General features: G+C 40.6%; 1 protein-coding gene across 1 annotated transcript in view; it reads left to right on the top strand.

The window, feature by feature from the left end:
- dntt (deoxynucleotidyltransferase, terminal) overlaps positions 1 to 25,100 on the top strand; it is a 129,964-nt gene that overhangs the window by 34,760 nt on the left and 70,104 nt on the right. The window contains exon 10 of the mRNA XM_059035786.1: positions 15,970 to 16,072. Coding sequence (XP_058891769.1) covers positions 15,970 to 16,072 — 103 coding nt within the window. The remainder of the gene's footprint in view (positions 1 to 15,969; positions 16,073 to 25,100) is intronic.

The following is a 25,100-nucleotide window of genomic DNA, read 5'->3' as shown; positions in this document are numbered from 1 at the left end:
TGCCAAACAAGTAGATGAGGTTACTGCAAAAGACAATACGCGAACTGAAGTCTGTACTCAGTGTCTGATAATACCAGTGGTCAAGCAGACATCAGAAGTGTGTAACCCATTACTACATTGCAGGGAATAATTTAGTAGACTGGTGATTTCAAATTGCAGCTGTGCTGTTTGCTAACATAGCTTAGGCTTCTTCATAACTCATAATAACAGCATGACATTTAATAACCAGTGCCTTATTTCCTTTTAAATGCAGTGGCGTACTGCCATTTTGTTTTCTGTAGAATAGCTATATTGTATATTTGTTCCTCTCATTTCACATTCCCTTGTCAGTTATACATACAACATATGAGTAACACTTTACATTACGTGTCTGTAATTACTGTGTATTTACATAGTAGTTACTTAGTAAATACATGTGGAATTACCCATAGTAACAATGTACTTAATATGTAAATCTTTATGCACGATATATGTAAGTACATAATTGTATCAGAAAATGGTTAGGGATGGGGGGGGGGTTAGGATTAGGATTATATCATGCAAAAAGATTTAAACATTAAGTACACTGTATCTCTGCATCTTGGTTTGTATTGCTGCATCCACCTAAAACACATCGGCATGGCATTATGGCAAAAACCGAACTACAAGTTAAAAGTAAAACACAGATTGTATCGTTGTCTTCAATGTGAATAGTAGTAGAATGTTGGATTTGTTCACGTTGTGACGTCACGGTAAGAGTTTGTGGAATTAAAAGAAGGTTCAAGAAAATCCAGATTTAATCGCTAAATTAACTATTTTTTAAATTGGAAATTGAAAAAAGACACATCATATCATATTTCTATTATATCAGAGGATAGTTTAGTGTGAACATAGGTATGGGTGGGTTCCCCTTTAAGAAAAGTCTCCTAGCTGGGCTGGAACTGAACTGACATCTTCAGATTGTGGCTTTAGGTGACTTTGGTTTCAGCACCCTGGGGTACTCACAGTGACTCGCTCTGCTGCAGAACCATCTGCCCTTCCAACCTGCCACACACTAGGCTGTCCGCTGTCTGTGAAACACATAAGACAGATAAAATATCCCACTAGCAGCCCTGCCACAGGCCCTTTTTTGTAAAGCACTGGTGTAGCCACACAAGCTAGTTGATTATGGTTCATAGGCTTTGTGCCTAAATGTGACTTTGCCGCCATCGATTTTTTGATGAGGTTTGCACCAGATATTAACATACTTTAGGGGCTCGATCTCATTTACATGTTAACTTGAACAATTTTGAAAGAGACTGCAAACAACTAACAATTGCTGAGTGTATTGCGTAAATTTATATTTTCCAAAACCCTTGTACCTAGCAAATAGTTACTAAATTCAAAACTCAGTTTTATAAAATAGTAGTTAAAAAATAGTAGTAAATTAAAGACTGTAGTGAATGTCTCAATTTTTACTAATTATTTGAATGAAAACAAAAATAACTACAAGTAAGGTTGCCTAACACTGCAAATTACCCCAATGTGTGCTTTCAAATGGCTATCCTCACAGCTATACAGTACAAATGGCCAGTCGATGGGTATTTTAGGGAAAGGGTTTGTTATAACAAAATGTTGTTCTCCCACAAGGCATATACATATTTTCAACTGAATTCAACAAGCTGTTCACAAGTTATAAGAGTCACAAGCTTTTATACACATCAGAACAAATATCCATCTATACAAAATAATGTACAGTGCTCCCCCTTAATAAGCATCCCTTTATATCATGGAACCAGTTATAAGGAGGGATGGTCGTGGTTCCCATTTGCCCCATAATGCCATTACACTAGCACTTTCATACTCGTTATAAGGCAGAACAGAATTAGCACAGTCTTATTAATTAGTCATTTAGCAGAGGGGGTAAAACTGCATCAACAACTGCTGCTGCAGAATCACTTACAATCTTTGATCTCGGTTTTACTTCTCATCCAAAGGAGGGAGCACAAGGAGGTTAAGTGACTTGCTCAGGGTCACACACAGTGAGTCAGTGGCTTCGCTGGGATTGGACTGGGAACCTCCTGGTAACAAGCCCCTTTCTTTTACCACTTGTTACTATGGCTCCTAACTTTAGAGTTAGAAAGGGGGAGCAGTGTATAAAGCTTACACAACTACAGTACCATTCACTTATTCTGCTCTGTGTAATTACACTTTTTGAATAATATGGAGATACTCTTCTACTGTCAGGATTTGAAATCATCCAACCTGCCAACCATAAAGTTACCACGTAGCTCTCAACTTACCTGCTGAAACATCACAATTACTATCAAAATGGAATTAAATGGGTGCCTAGCTGTCAGAAACTGTAAGATTTAAACAAGAGAGTCATATTCCATTGCACAGCAGTTTTGACAGCTACATTGAAAAAGCTGATGGTTCGGTGGCTTTAGAAAAAGGAACTGCAATGTCAACGCCTCCAGTAGTGAAGCCGGGCCCCAGAACTTCCCTGACAGTACTGACAGTACAGTACAAACAGATTTATCTTTTGGATTTGGCATGTTTCATTTTGATATAAGTTCAGGTATTTCTGTGTGGTCAATTCCCATAAAACACAGCTTTCCACCCAGGGGCTTGTGTGATGTTTTAGCAAACTCCCAAATCTCCAATACACATTGGAGAAATGACAAAATACTGGAACTTGGAAACATTTGAATATGAAAAACAAAAGAAAATAAAGACATAGTCCCAGGACTGTCAGATGTACAGGACAGTGTTGCCATAGCTACAGCTACAGTTATCATTCAACACTCAACAGCACTGTTTGAATGTTAAAATTAATGTTTTATGTTTTTATATGTAGGAAGCCTATTTAATAGTTTGGGTCGCTCATTGAGTCTTGCAGATACTGTAACAATGACGAGAGCTATGCTTTCCGAGCCAAAAGTAAGTCATCCACCAGACAGCAGGGGACAAGGACAGAATCTAAAATAAAAGGACACTAAGAGGTTTACAAAGCTGAAAATGAAATACTTACATAGATTGATTTGAATCACATCTAATGCACTGGTGTCACAGCATCTGATAGTAACTAGGCAGTTTAGAGACTCCAGACACGGATTGTGGGTAGAAGCACAGAGCACATTTCTTTTAGTAGTCTTATACATCAGCCTAGTACCATTCTGTAACATACATGTCGCAGAGTCAGGTACTTCTGTTGTTTAGTCTACTCATTAACCCATGTTATATATGTTACTTAAAGTTACAGTAACCAATTAGTAAATTATCATTACAACATTTATGTCATGGCCATCAACTTCTTTGTCATTGCTCTAATTTTCAGTTTACAGCCATGGCAGGGGATGTAAGTAACTGACATACTTGTTGACTGTGTGACTAATAAATGAAAATTGTGGGGATAATACCTGTAAGAAAAAATGTATTCAAAGTTGCCTAACAACCGTTGGTAAATCAGGCCCCATCTTTGCAAAAAAGTGTATTTTTCCTGCAAAAATGGCAGTTTTCACGGGTTCAAGAGGCTGCCAGTTTGGTCTAAGATGACACTTGTAAATCCTAGTCTGCATTGAAAGATAAAACCCCATTTAGTAATGTCACGCCTGGCCACCGTGAGCTATTTAACTGACGAACAGGATTTTATCAGAGATGCGGGGTTACAGTGAAAAAGGCCACTTTAGGTGATATTTTGCTCATAAATGATAAATGATTAAAAAAAAAAAAATCGCTGCCCTCTAACACATAACTTTATTTTCTTGCACATTATGTTAATAAAACGTTCGCTCACAAGACAGCTCTGCCAACATCAATTCTGAGGAGTTTCTAAATAAAAAAAGTATAAAACAATACAGTAATATATTGTCAAACATTATTGCATTAATGTGCATCACATTTGTGAAATATTGTCTTCATGAATGTTTTTCAACAGGATTTGTTATAAATCTTGTTGAATTACTGCTAAATTTATGGTACAACAATATTTTCTGAGCAGCACTCTCCCTATTTTTTTCAGAGCAATTAATTTTCAAGTCCTTTTTTTACTGTAGCGTTTGGTCCATGCATAATAGTTGCCGTGACCTTTAATTTACACCACCAGGTATATTACGGGCAACTACGAAGATCTAAATAGAATAAAACGGTTATTAATTAAATCAATAATATGCATGGAAAAGCTTTAGTCTTGTCAGCATATTAGTTTTTTAATAGCAAAAGTTCCATCTTGGCTGTATTTAACTTCTCAAGGAAAAGGTTATGGTTTCAGAGGTAACTAATGCTAAATAATTCAGTTGTCAAGATCCACCATTAGAAATAGAACATTTCATCAATGGAAAGAAAGCTATTTATCTTTTGCTGACAACGGTGATTTAAATACAGAATATACACAGATGTATGGCAGCTAAAATGCTCCGTAGCTTTTGCTCTGATACACACATGCACCAGCTGAGCTAACTCAATTAAAAAAAAGGTATCATCTGTATTTTTTTTTTTAATCGTTGGATTTTCAGCATTGATTCTCTTATTTATTGTGGAAAACTGCATGACAGGAAACTGCATATGCCCAATTTGCATGCACACCACGGTTAATATTTTTTAAATGATTTTGTGGAAAGCAGAGATAGTGTTTGCTGTTTTGCCAATTAAGAATGTGGTAGGAAATACCCAGAGACTGCAGGTGCTTTGCAGTTTGCTGAATCACTTGAGTTTTATTGGCCTCTTTAATAGTTCATCTGTGGAACGAATAGATCATTAATCATTTTATATTCAATGTGCTGCATAATTGGTCACATTCATGAACCTAAATATTGTTTAATAGCACAGTTATTTCTGAAAAGAAAAGAATACCCCTCAAATTACATATTTTAAACAAAATAAAGTAATTGTGCATTTTGTAAAGAAACACATTTTATAGCTTAGTTTCTATACCTTATTCACAGGAAATCTGTTTTACTTCCTGTGTCATTTCACCTGAGCAGCATTTTACTGACTGAATGCACGTCAGTTAAAATGGGAAGCAGCTGGTTGGTTAAAGATAGGAAAGAAGCCATTGAAGGGGAGGGGACCATTTTACCATCCAGGTGAAATGACCAAGCAAGTGCAACAACAAGAACACAAGAACATTTACCAACGAGAGGAGGCCATTCGGCCCATCTGTGCTTGTCTAGTTCCTAGTGGCTGATTGATCTCAAAACTTTGTCAAGTTGGGTCTTAAATGAGGTTTCTTTAACCAAGCGTAGTACCAGATATCATGTTTTTAATTTAATTTATTTTCCCTAGATGTTTAGTGTAACATGTTTCTTTCAAAACTGGACATTTGAGACTTCTTTATGTGCAAATGGAAGTGCACAAGAAGTAAGATTTAGGTAAGATTTATGGAATTATTTTGTATGAGATGTCAGTTTCTGGTTGGGTAACTTTACTGGGTGCAGAGTTATAAATATTCCATCATTCTTTAATTATTCTGAAGCTAATGACTGTTGTGATGGCATGCTAAAGTGAATTGCTTTGTAATTATAACAGCCATTGAAAGACCACAGGCTTTTAGAATTGTAGCATCAATTAAAACTAAACACAACAGCACAGAGCAGAGGCTTAGTCCATACCTTTCCCTTGTGGGCCGCATGATGTTAACAGAATTCACACTTGCCTGTTGGTCTTGTTGCCAACAGCAAGCTTTACCCAAGACCCGCTTACTGTATACGACACTCACTCCCGCCCCCTTGTCCAGTGTCATCCGTTCAGCCCAACCCAATGCGTGATCCCCAAATAATAAGAAAACAACTCTGTTCTGAATAATTACCACAAGTAGTAGTGCTTTAATTGAATAATGCCCTCTGGGGATTACAAACGAAATTAGTCAAGACTTAGCAACCCTTATATAATGATTTTTTTTTATTATATTAATGATCATATTAATTGTGTAGTAAATACACTTAACCTAAAAAAAATGATTTGATTATATTTCATTCTTTCCATAGAATTAATCTTTTACTAAATAGTTAAAATTTGTGTTTTGCTATACAGTTTGAAATAGATTTATTTAGCTGCCAAAAGCAGTTGGTATGACAGCTATAAATTGGAGATGTTACACTAAAAGACTGAAAAAGCAATTTAAAAATCTATTTATACAATGTGTGTGAGAATACATTTTACTTGAGGTCTATTGCGGCTTGTTCTGCTTCTGAATTAAGTTTAGTGGAGGAATGTGAAAGGAATGCTTAAAGAAAAGGGTCCGCTGGCAAAATTTAGTTCTGGGGCGAAATGGACAGTTTGCAAACACGGCAACTTACATTGAACTGAAGTACTCTTTTACTCTTCCAAGCTATAAGAATAGAAGAATGCACCCTATTTAAACAATTAAAATTTTTACTGCGATTGTGGCTGGGATTATTAGGTTTATTTTAACTATAACATAATCTGTTAATTTCCCTCTTGCAAAACCCAAGCCATGAACCTTGAGCATAAAGTCCACTTGGGCCTTTTCAATTGCATTTTCACTCAAATCTCTTTTTTCCCTCTCACTTAATTAATGATAGCATAATATAAATCTAACATGGAAATATTGTATTTCTTTACTCACAAGGTCACGAATAACTATATAAAAAATATATATTTTAAGTTGGACCACATATTTCTATGGGTTATTGTGACAGAGATCGAATGATTCTTGGTGTTAGATCTCCCTCCTGACCTGTGAGGGCGCTGTGTAAAGGGAACAGAGTACCCTGGACTTAATGGCACGACAGTTTCTTCCCAGGGTTAGGTGGAAGTTGGCCATTTAGAAAGGGGATGGAGCTACGGTATACAAACTCAATGACCTGGACGGGAAACGGTGTGGCATCCACGGATTGGAGGAGCAGATGCGCTCATTGACCAAGGGGTCATGGGTGATGGTATAAAAAGGGGACGTAGTAAAGTGATCTGTTCCTTTACTGTTTTAGACAGCTAACATGATCCGGAGCTGTCGCCAAAGGCCAGCACCAAACCGGACACCAGCACTTCCCTTCTTTCATGAAGAACTGTATTTGCACCACAGGCACTAATTTACTCACTAAAAGACTTGTGTATGTGTTTCGTGTTGTGTGTTGTATAAAGATCGGGACCTTTATTATTGTTTACTGTTTGTTTTGCCGTCAGGCTTTGGAAAACAACATCATTAAACACCCTTGCACCTGGACATTTTTGTCTGTCTGTTTCTTCTGCACTGCTGCATTGCCTTCACCAGCACATACTAACCCACTTTGCCACAGTTATTTACTAGCTTTGCTGCAGAAATGCAGTTTCCAGAATTCCTTTGCTGCAGCACGAAATTACAGTAAATTAAACCATACATAAAAGCGGCAACATTTCTGGTTTTATGCTTGAATGCTAGACCAGAGTCCTATGCGGGTCCGATTTTTACACCCACTTCCAACCCTACTATAGGACCTGACCAGAGCTTGCAACCCGCTGCAGCACAGTCTTCTTACCCACTTTAACCTGCAAGCCGACCCGAACCCGCAAGTCTTTGTCCTTTACCTACTGCCTGCGTTTTGTAGCTGTTATACACAAAAAAAATGATGACAGGTTTTACAAGCAACAAATCCAGTCACATGTTCATTATTTTCATTCGCTATGATTCCAAAAGAATTTCACACTTCTGATTTACCTCTCGAACTATTATCCACTACATGATATAAACCCTGCGCTATCTTTTGTTTCACCTCGTCCACAGGCATTTTTAATATCACCAAGCAGACGTGATAAAAGAATCCGAGAACACAAACTGAGAACACAGCTTAGTCAGCTGACCCCTCAATAATCTCCTCCTGCTTTAGTGCAGGAAATATCAGTACATTTACCTTCTAACACGTTATTTGGGTAAGGGTTACAGACCAGTATTGCTGAAAGGACAGAAAACATTTTTGGCTATTCAAATTCACACTCAAAAATTACATTATCTGGCCTGCACCCTAACTGCTAACCCGACCCGCTTTGTGGGTCACCCGCGGACACCCGACCCGATGCAGGGCTCTATGCCAGACAACACACACAGCAGGATGGTAAACATGCAATAAAATAAAACACTGTAAAATGTAGAAGGTGTGACAAAGCACAACTCACTCGGGTTCGTTGCCCCTTTAAAAATACGACCCAGAACAATGAAATGGATTTTTCAGCGCTGGTGCGCTATTTTTAATAATACAAATATCAAACACACAAAACCAAATAAACACCTAGCTCTTATCGAGCACTAACTACACACACAGGAACCTAAACTATAAATCAGGACAGCTAAGCTGTTTACCTGGAACACAAAACAAAATCTTCACCCCGAAACAAACCACACAGGTTTACACTACCTTTCTTCACCCGACTGCTCGGAAGCAGAGCACCTATCCTGCTTCCTTCTCTCTCAGCAGCCTAGAACAGACTGGCTGCTCTCTTTAAATACCCTGCACCTGGCTCTGATTTACAATGATCACCAGGTGCAGGGGATAATTAAATAATAAAACAAAACAATTACATCAACCAATGTGCATTTGCACATGTTTTCTGCAGGGAGGATTTAACCCCCTCCCTGCTGTCTCACACATCCCCCCCCATGTCTTTTCAAGACACCGGCCATACCACGGCCACCTCCCTCCACCCTTAAAAGACCACCCAGCCTCAAGTCCAGCAATGTCCATTGCCGCCCTCTTCCACGGGCGGGCTTGAGGATGGGTCGGTCCTTCCGGCGCTGCCAGGAAGGGACCGCAAACCGGCGACACAGGACCCCACCGGGCTAACAGGGCCGACCGAAGCGTAGGCCGGGGCACTGGAGGATGCCGCAGTGGACACAGGTCTTCCCCTGGGAACTGGCGCAGTGATGTCCGATCACCCAGGGGGAGCGAAGCAGCTAACAGGGGGAGCAACAGCGACGTCTGGCAGCAGCCCAGCGACGTCTGGGTGCTCGGGGAGAGCGGAGCAGGTAACCAGGGGCAGAGCTGTGGCCAGTGCTGCAGACTCCTGGGCTCCAGGTCCAGCACAGGGAGGTCCAGGAAGACCGGCAGGGTGTCCAGGAGCAAGGGGTGAGGGACTGGACGCAGCGGCGCCGAACTGGACTGTAGGGGTGGTGGTCGGGGCTGTGGTGGAGGTATGCTTTTCACCTCCTCCCCTCTGGGCTCCGGAAGCAGCGGCTCCTCCCCTCTGGGCTCCGGAAGCGGCGGCTCCTCCCCTCTGGGCTCCGGCAGCGGCGGCTCCTCCCCTCTGGGCTCCGGCAGCGGCAGCTCCTCCCCTCTGGGCTCCGGCAGCTCCTCCCCTCTGGGCTCCGGCAGCTCCTCCCCTCTGGGCTCCGGCAGCGGCAGCTCCTCCCCTCTGGGCTCCGGAAGCGGCAGCTCCTCCCCTCTGGGCTCCGGAAGTGGCGGCTCCTCCCCTCTGGGCTCTGGAAGCGGCGGCTCCTCGCCTCTGGGCTCTGGGGCTTGAGTCAGTGGGGCACCCCCTGCCTGCTCCCACCTTTGGAGCAGCAGGTCCAGCTCCGTCGGCTCCGGATCCGGTAGCCCCAACTCCTGTCTCCACTTCTTTGTCTGCTCTTTCTGAGCAGCGGTGTTATGATTGATCATTGCGATCAATTCTTTAAAATCCATTTTCTGGGTCGTAGGGGTGCCCACACACTATGCCCGCATTCTCCACCATATGTGACAAAGCACAACTCACTCGGGTTCGTTGCCCCTTTAAAAATACGACCCAGAACAATGAAATGGATTTTTCAGCGCTGGTGCGCTATTTTTAATAATACAAATATCAAACACACAAAACCAAATAAACACCTAGCTCTTATCGAGCACTAACTACACACACAGGAACCTAAACTATAAATCAGGACAGCTAAGCTGTTTACCTGGAACACAAAACAAAATCTTCACCCCGAAACAAACCACACAGGTTTACACTACCTTTCTTCACCCGACTGCTCGGAAGCAGAGCACCTATCCTGCTTCCTTCTCTCTCAGCAGCCTAGAACAGACTGGCTGCTCTCTTTAAATACCCTGCACCTGGCTCTGATTTACAATGATCACCAGGTGCAGGGGATAATTAAATAATAAAACAAAACAATTACATCAACCAATGTGCATTTGCACATGTTTTCTGCAGGGAGGATTTAACCCCCTCCCTGCTGTCTCACAAAGGATAAAGTATTATTTTGCATGTGAACCACAGCAAGGAGATCAGATGAAAGCATATTCCCTGTAGTCTGTGATTAAACTACTTACTTTTTCCACTTTACTGTGAACTTGACATGCCTCATTGAATTCTGAATGTGGAACATTTAAATGTTTTCTATAGGCAATTAAGCATGGCATGGTGACCTTTCCAGACTTCTTTGCTATCTCATCTGATACTGCTTGACAAATATTTCCCCTCACGTAGCTTTACTTATCTTTACCATTCTGACACCAGTTATTGGTATGAAGATCAAAACAGATGTATGCGTGGAAGTAACTACAAAAACTCCTTCTGCGTCTGCACTCACTTCTGTATTCCTTTGTTCTAAATCCTCAGTTCATTCTGCCAATATTTGAAAATGCTGTGCAACTCTGTAATTTCTCTTTTGAGTTCTACTATTGAGTTCTTTAAACCTTGTATTTACTTATGACATTCGTAACTTTAATAATGTGGTATTATTAGCAGTTATGTTTTGGCATAACAGCCTCCTGAACTGCGTGCTTATAGAGCAGTATACAACACTCATGGTCATTTCAGCTCATCAGAGCACAGATAGTTATTCATTTATTACACATGTCACAAAGACGGCCAGAGTGGGTGGCGTCAGACCAGATGGAGGAAATAAATAAACAGAGAGATGGGGTTTTGGTAAAGCTGAGCGCGTGATTGCGCTCAGCATTTAATAACAGACAGAAAATAAAAGGTTTGAAACAACAAAACACAGGACACGGCACTTGTAGCCAAAATAAACAGACGAACAAAACGGACTAGACAGTGCACAGACAGACGAACAAAACACGGTGAGCAGATAACACTAATATTTACGTTCTTATTTTACGTTTCTCCTTCTCTCTCTCCCGTTCTCCACTCACCGAACACCTCACCACCACTGAGTGAAAATGTGCATCTATATATACTGTTGTGCTGGGATTCAATTACTAATTAATTATTCACTTGAATCCCAGCACGTGAATTAATTCTGTGCAACCCCGTGCTCACATATTACATTTAACCAGCACGTGAAGTGATTTGTGCTCTCCTCGTGCCTAAATACAAATCTACACTTTAAATACACGTGAAACACAGACCCGTTTATATCCCGTGTACCAATCTATACACCAACATTTACACACGCAACATACAACACATAACACAAATGCACACAGGGGCGGGGTGCTTTGCCACATATACCCCCCCCTTGTGCGCAGCACACATGGCCTCAACGGCCACCTCCCCCCTTAAAAATCCAGCAGTCCAGGACAAAGTCTCGGGCTGGGAAGGGAGGCTTCAGTGGGCCCATGGCTGGCCATGCTGTCAGCACCCCTGCTGGTAGTGGCACGGCTGACAGCCTGTTGGTCCCGTCCTGCAGCGAAAAAGCTGCGGGGGCAGGTGGTCCCCCGACCTCCCCCTTCTTCGTAGCCGGCAGCTCCCTCCTGTGGGGCTCCCACCACAGTACTGCCGGCAGCGAAGAAGCTGCAGTGGGAGCAGGTTTCCGGACCTCCCCCACGATCTCCGGCAGCGAAACTGCTGCAGTGGGAGCAGGTCTCCGGACCTCCCCCACGATCTCCGGCAGCGAAACTGCTGCAGTGGGAGCAGGTCTCCTGACCTCCCCCACTTTCTTCGTGGCCGACAGCTCCCCTTGGTGGGGTTCCGGCCACAGTACTTCCTGCTGCGATGCGGAGCAACTAGCAGCCCCAGGCGATGCGGCACGGCTGGCAGCCCCAGGCGAGGGTGAAGCGTGGCAGGGAGTCAGGACCAGCCGGGATGCGGGTGTTGGCCCTCTTCTCGGCCTCTGCGACCAGGCGATTCTTACCCATGCTTCCCTCAGCAGCCTATGCAAGGGCTGCGGAGGGCCGCCAGCTTCACGCCCTGGTCTTTCTGGTGAAGGGAGAGGCAGCTCCTGCTTCTCTCCCCCTGATGGTGATGGAGGCAGAGGCAGCTCCCGCTCCTCTCCTCGTGATGGTGGGGAAAGTGATACCAGCAGGCATTCATCCTCTGCTGGTGGGGGAAGTGATACCAGCAGGCATTCATCCTCTGCTGGTGGGAGAAGTGATACCAGCAGGCATTCACCCTCTGCTGGTCGACAGGGACCCAGCAGGCATTCACCCTCTGCTGGTGGACATGGCGGAGGCAGAGGCAGCTCCTACTGCTCTGCTCCTGCCGGTGGAGGTGGCGGAGGCAGAGGCAGCTCCTGCTGCTCTGCTCCTGCCGGTGGAGGTGGCGGAGGCAGAGACAGCTCCGGCTGCTCTGCTCCTGCCGGTGAAGGTGGGAGCAGCGTGTAGTCTCCTGGCGACGGAGGTGGGAGCAGCATGTCGTCTCCCCCTTTTTCAGGGGACTGGTGCTGCTCTGCCTCTCTTGCAGGGGACTGGTGCGGCTCTGCCTCGGAAGGGGAAACCAGCAGGCATTCTTCCTCTGCTGGTGGAGGTGGGACCAGCAGGCATTCTCCCTCTGCTGGCAGCTTGGTTCCTAGGGTTATGGAAGCCCCGACTTTCCTCTCTTTGGGCTGTGGACGCACCGACTCCTCCCTTTTGGGCTGTGGACGCACCGACTCCTCCCTTTTGGGCTGTGGACGCACCGACTCCTCCCTTTTGGGCTGTGGACGCACTGACTCCCCCCTCTTGGGCTGTGGACGCTCGGGCTCCCCCCACTCAGGCGTAGGACGTTCGGGCTCCCCCCACTCAGGCGTAGGACGTTCGGGCTCCTCCCACTCAGGCGTAGGACGTTCGGGCTCCTCCCACTCAGGCGTAGGACGTTCGGGCTCCTCCCACTCAGGCGTAGGACGCTCGGGCTCCTCCCACTCGGGCGTAGGACGCTCGGGCTCCTCCCACTCGGGCGTAGGACGCTCGGGCTCCTCCCACTCGGGCGTAGGACGCTCGGGCTCCTCCCACTCGGGCGTAGGACGCTCGGGCTCCTCCCACTTGGGCTGTGGACGCTCAGGCTCCTCCCACTTGGGCTGTGGACGCTCAGGCTCCTCCCACTTGGGCTGTGGACGCTCAGGCTCCTCCCACTTGGGCTGTGGACGCTCAGGCTCCTCCCACTTGGGCTGTGGATGCTCAGGCTCCTCCCACTTGGGCTGTGGACGCTCAGGCTCCTCCCACTTGGGCTGTGGACGCTCAGGCTCCTCCCACTTGGGCTGTGGACGCTCAGGCTCCTCCCACTTGGGCTGTGGACGCTCAGGCTCCTCCTCATAACTGCGGAAGGGACAGTTGGCGAACAGATGATCCTGGTCGCAGAGGAGGCACCCCGGCGTTGGCTTGTTAGATCGCCGTGGATGTCTGGCCCTTAGGCGGCACTCCTCCTCCCTGTCCTTCACCTCTTTATCCTCCTTCCATCCCATTTTATTTATTTATATATATATATTTTTTTTTTTTTTTGTAATCCAACACTTTTTTTTTTCCAAAACATGCGGTTCCTGCTCTGGCCTGAGTCCTGGAGGCGCTGTCGATCCCACGCAGGACACCACGTGTCACAAAGACGGCCAGAGTGGGTGGCGTCAGACCAGATGGAGGAAATAAATAAACAGAGAGATGGGGTTTTGGTAAAGCTGAGCGCGTGATTGCGCTCAGCATTTAATAACAGACAGAAAATAAAAGGTTTGAAACAACAAAACACAGGACACGGCACTTGTAGCCAAAATAAACAGACGAACAAAACGGACTAGACAGTGCACAGACAGACGAACAAAACACGGTGAGCAGATAACACTAATATTTACGTTCTTATTTTACGTTTCTCCTTCTCTCTCTCCCGTTCTCCACTCACCGAACACCTCACCACCACTGAGTGAAAATGTGCATCTATATATACTGTTGTGCTGGGATTCAATTACTAATTAATTATTCACTTGAATCCCAGCACGTGAATTAATTCTGTGCAACCCCGTGCTCACATATTACATTTAACCAGCACGTGAAGTGATTTGTGCTCTCCTCGTGCCTAAATACAAATCTACACTTTAAATACACGTGAAACACAGACCCGTTTATATCCCGTGTACCAATCTATACACCAACATTTACACACGCAACATACAACACATAACACAAATGCACACAGGGGCGGGGTGCTTTGCCACACACATCAACAGCACAAATCCACCAAAGCCATGTAAATATACAATCAACTGTGCAGGTACACTGATTCTAGTTAGTGTACAGAATAAAGCACATAAGACCTCAGTTGTGTGTGTCAAATGAAAGATGACACCTCTGTCATAGAGAATATGACCAAAATATTCACAGGAATTAGTTATTTCTGTTGCTTTCCCTCAATTTGTGTCACTTAATAAGCTTAAATTTGACAAGTCTGCCAAAATGCCCAAAGCACATAAGAATTTAGGTCATGGTCAGTTCATATCATTAAGATGAATATTTCCCAGGAATTACAAATCAAGCCTAACAATCTTTTTTTTTTTTTAAATTAGGTATTTACTTAGTGGTATCTTAAAACAGTTTTAATTCAACTGCATAGGAAAGAGTACACCCAATGTGTAGTAATAATCATATTCCTAGTGTGAAAATTCACAGAAAGATTACACAGTATAATCAATGAAAGCAAGAGACAATATCATGTCTGTTTGTGTTTTAATGGAATGGCTTGTAAATACTTTTTTTACTCATTCCCTTATTCCTTTACAGTACTGTATCTATTATTCATTATTCATTTTATACCATTTAGAAAATATTCAATAGCACAGAGAGGAAGTATTGAATAATTAAACACAAAAATGGGGATTAAAGTTAGTCTCTAAAATTACAATCATTAAAGTATACGCATTGTAATATGGGATAATACAATAAAATACAAATTGTTTGCTGTGAGTACACACATAAATCAACTAATGTAAACATGTAAAAGTTGTATTCAAAGTTTTAATCAATACGTTGATCTTAAGTATCCTCAGTTTTTTGCAATGTCATGGGTGGTTCCATCCAAGTATATGGAAACCTAGTGCAAATCCAGTCTATGGCCTGATTGTATGTGTTATTTTACACATAGGGGACAGTTTTCCTGTTATAGCAGGAAGAATGGACTTGAACCTGAGTCTCAGATTGGAAAACAAAAAAAAATCTGCTGTACAACAAAACAATAAGAGAGAATTATATTATTATTATTTGTTTATTTAGCAGATGCCTTTATCCAAGGCGACTTACAGAGACTAGGGTGTGTGAACTATGCATCAGCTGCAGAGTCACTTACAACTACGTCTCACCCAAAAGACGGAGCACAAGGAGGTTAAGTGACTTGCTCAGGGTCACACAATGAGTCAGTGGCTGAGGTGGGATTTGAACCGGGGACCTCCTGGTTACAATCCCTTTTCTTTAACCACTGGACCACACAGCCTCCTACTATAAGGTTATAAGATGGCAAACGTGTATGAGGGAATATCAGCACAAGGAGAAGTGAATTGGCTAAACAACAAGGTCTGTTTACATACAACGCGTCCATTGTAAAAAGAGGCATAAGGTTGATGAAGATAATACTGTTAAAGTGGCTGAGATTGGTGGCCAATTGTGTTGTCACCGATTTAACTTTGCAATTGAATGGAATTCAAGAGGTGCCTTTCAGAGGTGATAACGAGTTAAAGTACCATAGAAACTCAATATAGTAAACACTGATGTAATGAATTGGCTTTCTTTTTCATTAGTCATAGCATATAGCAGGCAAAAGTGGCCCTCTGATGGCTGTAAAGTCCTTAGCAGTCCATAATGTATGTTAATGAGAGAACGCTTTGGCTATTATAACCCCTTAACGAGTGCATTCAGAGGTGTGCAAGATTCTGATCGAATGTTCACATTTGATTGTTGTCTTTTGCAGAGGAAAGGAGTTTGGCCATGATGTGGATTTTTTGATTACCACTCCAGAGACAGAGAAGGGAGAAGGGATCTTACACAATGTGATAAATGAACTCAAGCATCAAGTAAGTAATGTGTTTTCATATAAACAAATACTAGTGTGACTTTAAAGAACATCGTTATAACAACAATGTATTTATGTATTTATCTCATTAATTTTGGAGATAAATGCTCCTATCTCTTTGTTGCAACGCTCTTGCTCAAATAACAAGTGCTCATAACCAAAGATATTAATTTTATTCCAGCGCTGGGCTGGAATCGGATGTGTGGGAAGTCTTTTGATTCTTCTTGGTTTCTTGGTGCTTCTTTTTTTTCAAATTCAGCATTACACATTATGTCACAAAAAGGGGTGATTCCTGGTACTTTAAGGTATATTTTCCATGGTTGGAGGTGCAAGGATAGGCTTGGACTGCATAAAAATTCCCAGTATGAACACTCTAGCTTCACACGGGACTGTGGGTCATTACCATTCATGTAACATTTATTTAACTACACGTCCAGCATGTTTCCGATTTCTAACAGTATTGTACAGAAATCAAGCTAAGGACAAAAAGGGATCTGTGATAATGCCACTAATGCTAATAGGAAGTACAGTAGGAAAATAGATTTTAAAGCCATGGTTATTATCACTCCTTTAAGACTTGGAACTTAGAAACCACACAAGCACAAGTGTGTTCCAATCTTTCAGAGAATCTGCACTTGGATGTCTTGGGGTGAATTTATCATGCTGTTTTATTCAACACATGCAACACTGATTTATTCCCATTTGCTCGTAAACTAGGTCAAGCAATTTTCATGATGTAATTGGATGCAGGCAAGGGGGATACCATCCTCAGAATGAGCACACACAATGGGGCTCATTAAGAGCATGTTTAGGCAGAACCATCTTCTATCTGTGCCTTACATAATTAGACAATATGGCCCTCATTATTGCATGAAGCATCAGCTATCTTGCTTACTTCATTGTCAGCCACTGACGTGTTTCTTCCTAGGAAATATAGAGGGCCCAATTCTCAAAGTATTAACTCAAAGACTCAACTCAAAGTTTTTGTCTATTTTTTTGTGAATTAGATCCAGTTTGATATTTATAGAAGCATTTAAGACTGTTGTTGAAATAAACAATATGTTTTTGTATATTTTATACATCAAAATTTCTCAATTGTTTTACCTCCCAACTGAAATAAACCTTTGATGATGTTTCAGAACCAGAAGGTTACTGCAAGGCTCCTACACACATCTGTGTTTCTATTTTCAAGTTATGAAACAAGCAGTAGGAGCCAAACCTTAGTAGATCTGTCCAACTGCCTTTAGCTAACTTTAAAGTATTTCAGAAACTCTTACCTCTAAAACCAGATCATCGCCATTGGTTCAGTTTAGAATTTCTACGAATTAACAAATTAGTATACTACCCCTTTACTACACTATGTAGATTAAACAGTAGTGCAATGGTAGGGGACTGGTCCTGGAAGCTTGTCTCATTCCAGGTTTAACAGGTGTCAAGGGTTTAATTGGATCAATTTAAAAATTAAGGACATGGTAACAAAGATATCAGAATAAAAAAAATTTAAAAAAAGAATTAATGAAGTATTCCTTTGACCATAAATTAACTGTAGGTTAAGTTATATTTTACATAAGTATAAGATAATTATTATTAAGGGAAGGAAGTAACTTTTCTGTGTGTTTTTTTTTTGTTTGTTTGTTTTACTTAACACAGTGTGCTGAATGGTTTAGATGTAAACGATTATAACATTTTCTGGGAAAGAAACTCGTTCAACCTTTTCATTCTATTGCTATAAAGCCTACAATCACAGGATAAAAATGGTCAAAGGAAACTGTCAATTTAGGAGAAAGGAAGGCCTGTTCACAGAGAAACAGAAAGTGAGAAGTGTAGGAGAGGCTGCACTGATAGAAATAAGTGGGGACTTCAAAGATGACAAATAATGAGGCTGTATGATGTTTGAGTAGTAGGAGGTTGCAACACTGATGTACAGGCATGTATTGGAGTGAGGAGGTTAGACAAAAGAGGTCAAATTGTATAAGAAAAAGAGAAGACAACTCAGTGGTTACTATGGTTACTATGGTTGCAGTAAATCAGAGAGGTGGCAATAGGCCTATCCATGTTGTCGGCTGATTTCTCAATTGCTCACTTAGGCAGTTCCTTTTTCTAAATCAGAAAAAAATCAAAATAAATAAATAAATATTACTGAGATTTTAGCAATAAACATGTTTCATTCAATGCCATCTGCCAGGTAATAACTGCTAACTAAAAAAATATATTTCAGTGGCATCTTTAGTTCTGAAGCATGCTGCAGGATCATCACTAGTTTTTTAAAATAAATACATTTTTGCTACTTCACTTCAGAGGTTCAAATCCATTGACAACTAGCTTTACCCTTTGCATCTTTTCCTAAACATTTTTCATAATATATTTACCAAGAAAAGTGGGGAGACAGAGTTATATAATTGAAAGCCTCTATGAAAAGGCTAAAGGTCTGGTATCAAAGGACGAGAAGAAAGTGTCCTGTTTTCTGTGAAATAAATGCAGCAAAATCTGACAGATCTCCACCGAGACTGGAGATGCAGTGATTAAGTGGCGGTAACAGAGGCTGACTTTAAGTCTTGTAACCTTGTCATCTACAATCTCACCCTCAAGGAGTAAGCTATCACAGAGGCCTAATATTTCAGTCTTTTTTAGCCTGTGGGATAGAAAGATATCTCTCTCTCTTAAAATGTCCTTGTAAACGTGCATGATACATATTTTTTTTTGTCACAAAAGCAAGTATAGAGTGTGGATATGAAACTTTCCACAGAAGCTTTACTACTGAAAATGGCAACTAACTTTCCCATGGTGTGAAAGCAATAGTGTTATGCTTTTTATTGCAGGTGGTAGCATTATTGTGATTAGGCAATGCCACTGGCCCAGAGCCACTAGGCTCTTTCTTATTCAGAAACATTAGTGCTGTATTGCACAATGGTTTAGTGATGTGGACTCGTGCCCTGGGGGTTAATTTGAGACCAAAACATGGATTTGAACCCAGCCTCCAGGGATTAAATGATTTAGATTATTGATATAGTCCACCTAAAGTAGCCCCACACTTCAGGGTATAATTTAAGACTCCCATTGCATAGCATTTTGAGCCATTCTGGCTTTTAGTGTGAGTTAATTAGAGATTAATCAGACAAAGCAAGCAAGCATCTTGTACAGGTCATTTCCAATTAAGACTCACAGAAAAACTTGATATGGATCAAACTTCTATGCAATGGCAGAATTAAATTATTACCTTTCCTAAAGAATTATGGTTATTTTAAATTAGTAGTGACAACAAAACTTCTTTCTCTACAGTAGCATACTACATATAATTGTATAAAGTAAGAATTAAGTGTTTGTGTGCTGCTAATTCTAATAGTTCACAGTGAATTATTTTGAACTGAGGCTTCTATTGGCATCACAGCAAAACAACGTGTCACTGAATCACTAATTTGGTCAAACTCAGAGCGGAAAGAAGAATATGACTTGAAATCTGTCTTGGATTTTATCTACAGTACTTGGGAGATTGGTTATCACTGAAATATATGTATAACACAATATATACTGTGTCAATATATTCAAATACATTGATAAATATACGTCTCTCTTTCTCTCTATATATATTTAATGTAGCTATTATCTGTTTATTGTTCCATGTATTGCCTTGTTTATTTCACTATATAACTACAAATACAGCACAATACTGTGATTCATCCAATATGAGCTTGCTACCATATGTGGATATATAAATGAAAAGCTGTTTATAAGCAACCCTAACTAGGAAATCAAACAAGATAACCCAATTTCTGGTGAAGTTGTTTAAGTAAAACTGATATGGTGATGCAGACTTATTTTGAGGTATTCCGGGGTGCTTAAAAGTAAAGAAACAAGATAACACTTTTTCTCTAATTACTGTGTATTTACATAGTAGTTACTTAGTAAATCTATGTGTACTTACACATAATTACAATGTTATTATGCATAGTTGCAATGTACTTCATGTTTCAATCTTTTTGCATCATATATGTAAGTACACAATTGTATCAGAAAAGGGTTAGGTTACGGTTTACACATTGTAACTATGCATAATTATATTGAGACAGAGTGACATTTTTCTAGCAACACATGAATTAAAAATCACATGTATGCCTTCTACTATTTACAAAACTCCATCACTTTTATTATATTCTATTGCATTAATTTGGCCTTAATTTGCAACATGCGTTCACGGTCTTACAGAACAGCAGCAAGAGGATGTGAGAGTGACAGCTACAGTATACAAGGAGGCATACAGCAGGTGTGATTGACACTACCACACAGCAAAGCATCATGACACCTCAGGGTGATGAAATGAATATCCCATCCCAGCAGCTAGGCTAAACAGACCAGCGTGTCTCAAATGAAAGACCAGAAGATAACACTTTAGTTTGGTTCAGTTCTACATCCAAAGTAAAGAGAAAGCAATACAGCACGGTTGTGTTTGGGAATTGTATTTTCTATACTGTATATGAAACAGTAATATATACAATAATAATGACTGTGTATCAGTATTAATTATGTAGACAGTTAATGACTTCACTTTTGGTTATGTTCACATTTAAATATGCACATATTTCAGTAACAGCTAATTGTAAGTTACAACTCAAGCTGAAAGTCCTCAAGTAAGTGAATTTGGATAGAAGGGGGACCCAGGTAACATTAACAACAGCTCCGATTTTTGTTGAGAAGCAATCTTTTATCAGTAAAACAAGAGGATGTTTCAGAAGTTCAGGGTGGTGCATGCTAAGGGTGGGCTGAGTAAAGAGTGTAAATCAGTAACCATAAGGAGTATGTTAATTTTACAGAGAACCGGTTTAACATGAGTACAACTCCTAAAACTGTTTAGGACATCTGGATATTTATCCTCACCTTTTGAATGATTCAAATCACTGTCAATACAGTATAATGTTAAAGCACTGTCTGGACACTTACTGAGGGCCAGTAATACATGTCTACAGCCCTTTCGGTTTTAGCCCCACCCATTTACAAGTAAGAACGAGTACCTGTACAAGTTCTGCTTACAAGTAATTGCTCCTGTGGGTGGCAATATACTAGAAAATATACTTTATTTCTGTAAGGGTAGACTTAAAATTATATTCTACCACTTACTATACAGGGATCATATATTTATATTAAGTCAAAGAGTAATGTCATTTGTCCAGGACTTTTATGTTTGATTGAACTAGGTGTCAATGAATTTTGTTAACAGCCAGTGTTAATACTTCCTACAACGTAACCTGTTTATGACCCTATGTTGGAAATAATAAAGCTGACCCTTTTGGCTTGCAGAAGGTTACCTTTAATGAGCTTTTCCTGCCAGAGATATGAATACATTTGCTTAGGGCTGCATGTGAAATGTCTCCATTTAGCCATAATATTTTCAAGTCTATAAACTGTTTTTTTTAGAAAGGAGCTCAGATTTAATATGCTTACAGGAGCATCTCTGAAGGTCACACTGATTTCACTCAGTGTGGGGGTGATCTGTATGTTTTAAAAAAATAAATGTAGCTTTTATGAAATGCTGGGTATGCTTAATACAGAACTGAATAGTACTGTAAAAAAAAAAAAAAAATAAGCTTTTCATTAAGTGTCTATTTTAATTGTTCCCAACCCTTCAAAACTCTTATAAGGGCTTCTTCATAAGTTCATATCCTTTATTTTTTTTGTTAATGCAAATATACTGTAGATTTTAAAACTGGTTGCAAATGGGATTTATTCTCATCTGACATATTACTGAATTATACTACATGAGATACATACAATTTTAAACATCTGTTTAAAAACATATATAATTGATTTTTCATGAAAAAAGCTTTTGTTATCACACTTATGAAGTTCCTTTTGGAAAATGAAGCAATAAAATTAGATGCAATTTGGGTATTGAAAATGACCTACAGTATGTGCATGTCCATTCAGAGACGTCTGTACCTATCTATTAAATTGACCCTGTTACTTAAGAGTGTGGTATATTTGGGTCATTGCATCACTTTCAGATCATTTTTAATTTGTATAAGTATTCTAATTAAATCAAATACAGTTCAAGGACAGTCCATAGCCAAAGACATAAATCATGCAAAAGCTAATTTTCATGTTAAACCCTGGCCCGATTAACAAAGACTAAGTTCATGAGTTATTTAAAGGCTGTTTTTGTTATTTAGTCTGTTAAATAAACTACTGCAGTCGATTGCTGGTTTCTTTTCCCGCTGTTGAATGTGTAACAGACAGTGTAGTGTGACGCAATGCCATTAGGGAGTCTGACCCCTGCCGGCTCTTTTGAATAGTGATTAAGATGCTCACTTGCAGGGTCCATGGTTGCCAGTTCGTGCCCACCCTCTGTCATGTTAAAAACATGCAATCAAAACTTTATTTAAAATATAAAACTAGAAAAAAAAAAAACATGTTGTGACAGTCTGGCTCGCAGTGGTGACGTCACGGACCAGGAAGTAGAAACCAAAACAATGGATGGGCGGTTGAAGCTGAGTGCACCGGCACTCAGCGTATTTATTAATAAACAACAAAACACAAAACAAAAGGGCACGAGGGCCAAACGAATAAACAAACAAACAAGTAAGTGTCGTGCTGGATAATCCAGCATGTTTTAGCAATTGTTTTTTTAAATGTTGCTCGCTCTCTCCGCTCCCCGTACTCTCCTCTGTACACCCAACCCCGAGTGCAGAGAGCTGCAGGTTTATATACTCTGGCCGAGGGATTAACTAGTAATTATCTTATTATCCCTCGGCCAGAGTCTGCACACGTTTGGTAAGGATGCATGACTGTCAGCTAGTTAAATAATCAGTAGCTGATCAGCCATGCATCCTCACGGGGTTTTTAAATATAATAATAAAAGACGCGGCGCTTTTACCCGCGCTGTAAACAAAAATACAAATAATAATACATAGAGGCGGGACACTCCGCCACACATGTGTATTTAAATAATGAATTATTTATGACTATGGTCTGATTTACTTTATCTTTCACTCCTTGCATTTGAGTCAGTATTTGCACCTGATACAGGCTGGGTGGTATATGCCATTTTATACCAAGGCATTTCTGGTGGTATTATCATATTATTAGTGACCACTACATATTACTGTACATGTATAAAATAATAATGTAGCGACGGGTGGGAAATGAAGCTCACATGGGTATTGCAGTTTCTCAAATTCAATGCTTTATTGCAGGCAGGGATTCTATACTCAGCAAGTAAAGAGTGCTGCTTTCAAGCGAATAGTACAGCAACAGCTGAGAAACATAGTGTTACATGACTGTTAAACAAAAATAAAACACACTGTCGGCCGAGTGCCATGCCAAACCAAACTGCAGTCAAATCACACAGAGCATCTACTAGCTCTCTGATCCCTGATCTCCTTGGCACAAATGCCCTCACTTCCTTATATGCCCTTGGCCAATCCACGTCCCCAGCACATCACCCACCAATCCCAAGCATGCATAATCTGCCCCATCTCCCATCCCTTGTTCTTGCAAAGTGTCAATCCCTTTTCTCCTTGCAATAGGGTCTCTTCGATTCTGCAAGCTAAGCTCATGATTGGTGGAAATTCTCTCGCTTCTGGCGTCACTGAACACCTGCAGCAGCAACTAACTTGGCTGTGGGCCAAAGAACATTCTAGAACACTGCGAACACAAAATTATGTCCCATTGTAGTAAAGCAGACGCTGGGTCATTACAATACTACAGTATATCCAGTAGCAGTTATGGAGAGGAATTACATTTGGCTATATTGGTGTTTACATAGGGTGAAATTTAGTTCAAAGTTTTTGCTGTGTAGCAATGTTACTTCATAATTTACAGTAAGTATCAATATCAGCATTACTTTTTAAAAAACATAAATCAAAATAATAAATTATTGTCTTTACTGAAAAAAAAAAACTCTACTACACTTCAATAAAAAAATGTCAATTATAACATGGCTATTTGGGCAAAAAGTTGTAGCTAACATAAATTCAATAAATCATATCTATTGTCCACTTCCATTTGCTATATAGATCAGAAATATACCGTTTTTAAAGAAACTAATTTTAGCACACATATATTTTAATTTGAAAACACAATACATTATCTATACAAGGTCAAATAAATCTCTGTTTGCAAGTTTTGCTTTCAGGTAGTCTTGTACTTCCTTGGGCATTTCACCAGCTGCTTCTCTTATTGATTGATATGCTTTGCAGCCGGTAACATGTTATTACATCCTAAAGACAAGCCAAGTTGGAATGACTTAGGATGTGAAACAGTAACATGCGTTCTGAAAGCAAAGCTATCAAAGGGAAAACCTTCTAACATGTTTTCAAACTGCTAACTGTAACAAGATTCTTTCAAAATGCACATATGGGACCTGTGTAGCTAATGGAAGTGCATGACAGGTAAGATTTATGGAATTATTCTGTTAGCTACAAGCATATTAAAAATAAACACTGTCAATACTACCCGCTATGCAGGTTATAGCAAGATTGTATAAAACAAAGGCTCCTGCAAAAAAGAAAAGAAAATACACTAAATCAGCAGCTCTCTCTGCTGTATTTTTATATTGTCTGTTTAAATGCTGAGGAGGCTATTTTCAATAAAGAGCAATTTGGCACATGTATGAAAGATCAGTTAGCTAATGTACAATATTCTTGTTGTTATTAAGAATTACCGTTTTTCATTTTAGTTATCACATCTTGGTGACTTTGTAAAACTATCTATAAGTTCAGCAGTACACCAGAGTGTAACTATTAACCTGGCCCAGCTGCAACACTCTGCCCTAAATGGAAGTTAGAAATACATTAGTAAGAAATACTACTTAGACCAAATAATGTATTTCTTATATCCACTGGAGTATTTGCAGGGGACAGGCTGATGGTTACACTCTGGTGTACCAGCTGATCTTAGAAAAGAGACATGTTTGAGAGGCCATCAGGATGCTTTACATTCCAGGGTCAGGATGTTATGAAAATGATATACAAAGTAAATATAAACAAGAAGAATACATTCATTAACTGTAACAGTTCATACCCTTAGCAACTTGATCT

Source organism: Acipenser ruthenus, chromosome 13 (assembly GCF_902713425.1).
Source record: "Acipenser ruthenus chromosome 13, fAciRut3.2 maternal haplotype, whole genome shotgun sequence".
In the NCBI taxonomy this organism is placed as follows: domain Eukaryota; kingdom Metazoa; phylum Chordata; class Actinopteri; order Acipenseriformes; family Acipenseridae; genus Acipenser; species Acipenser ruthenus.
Note: the sequence above shows the minus strand (reverse complement) of the source record. Positions and strands in the feature narration are given on the sequence as shown.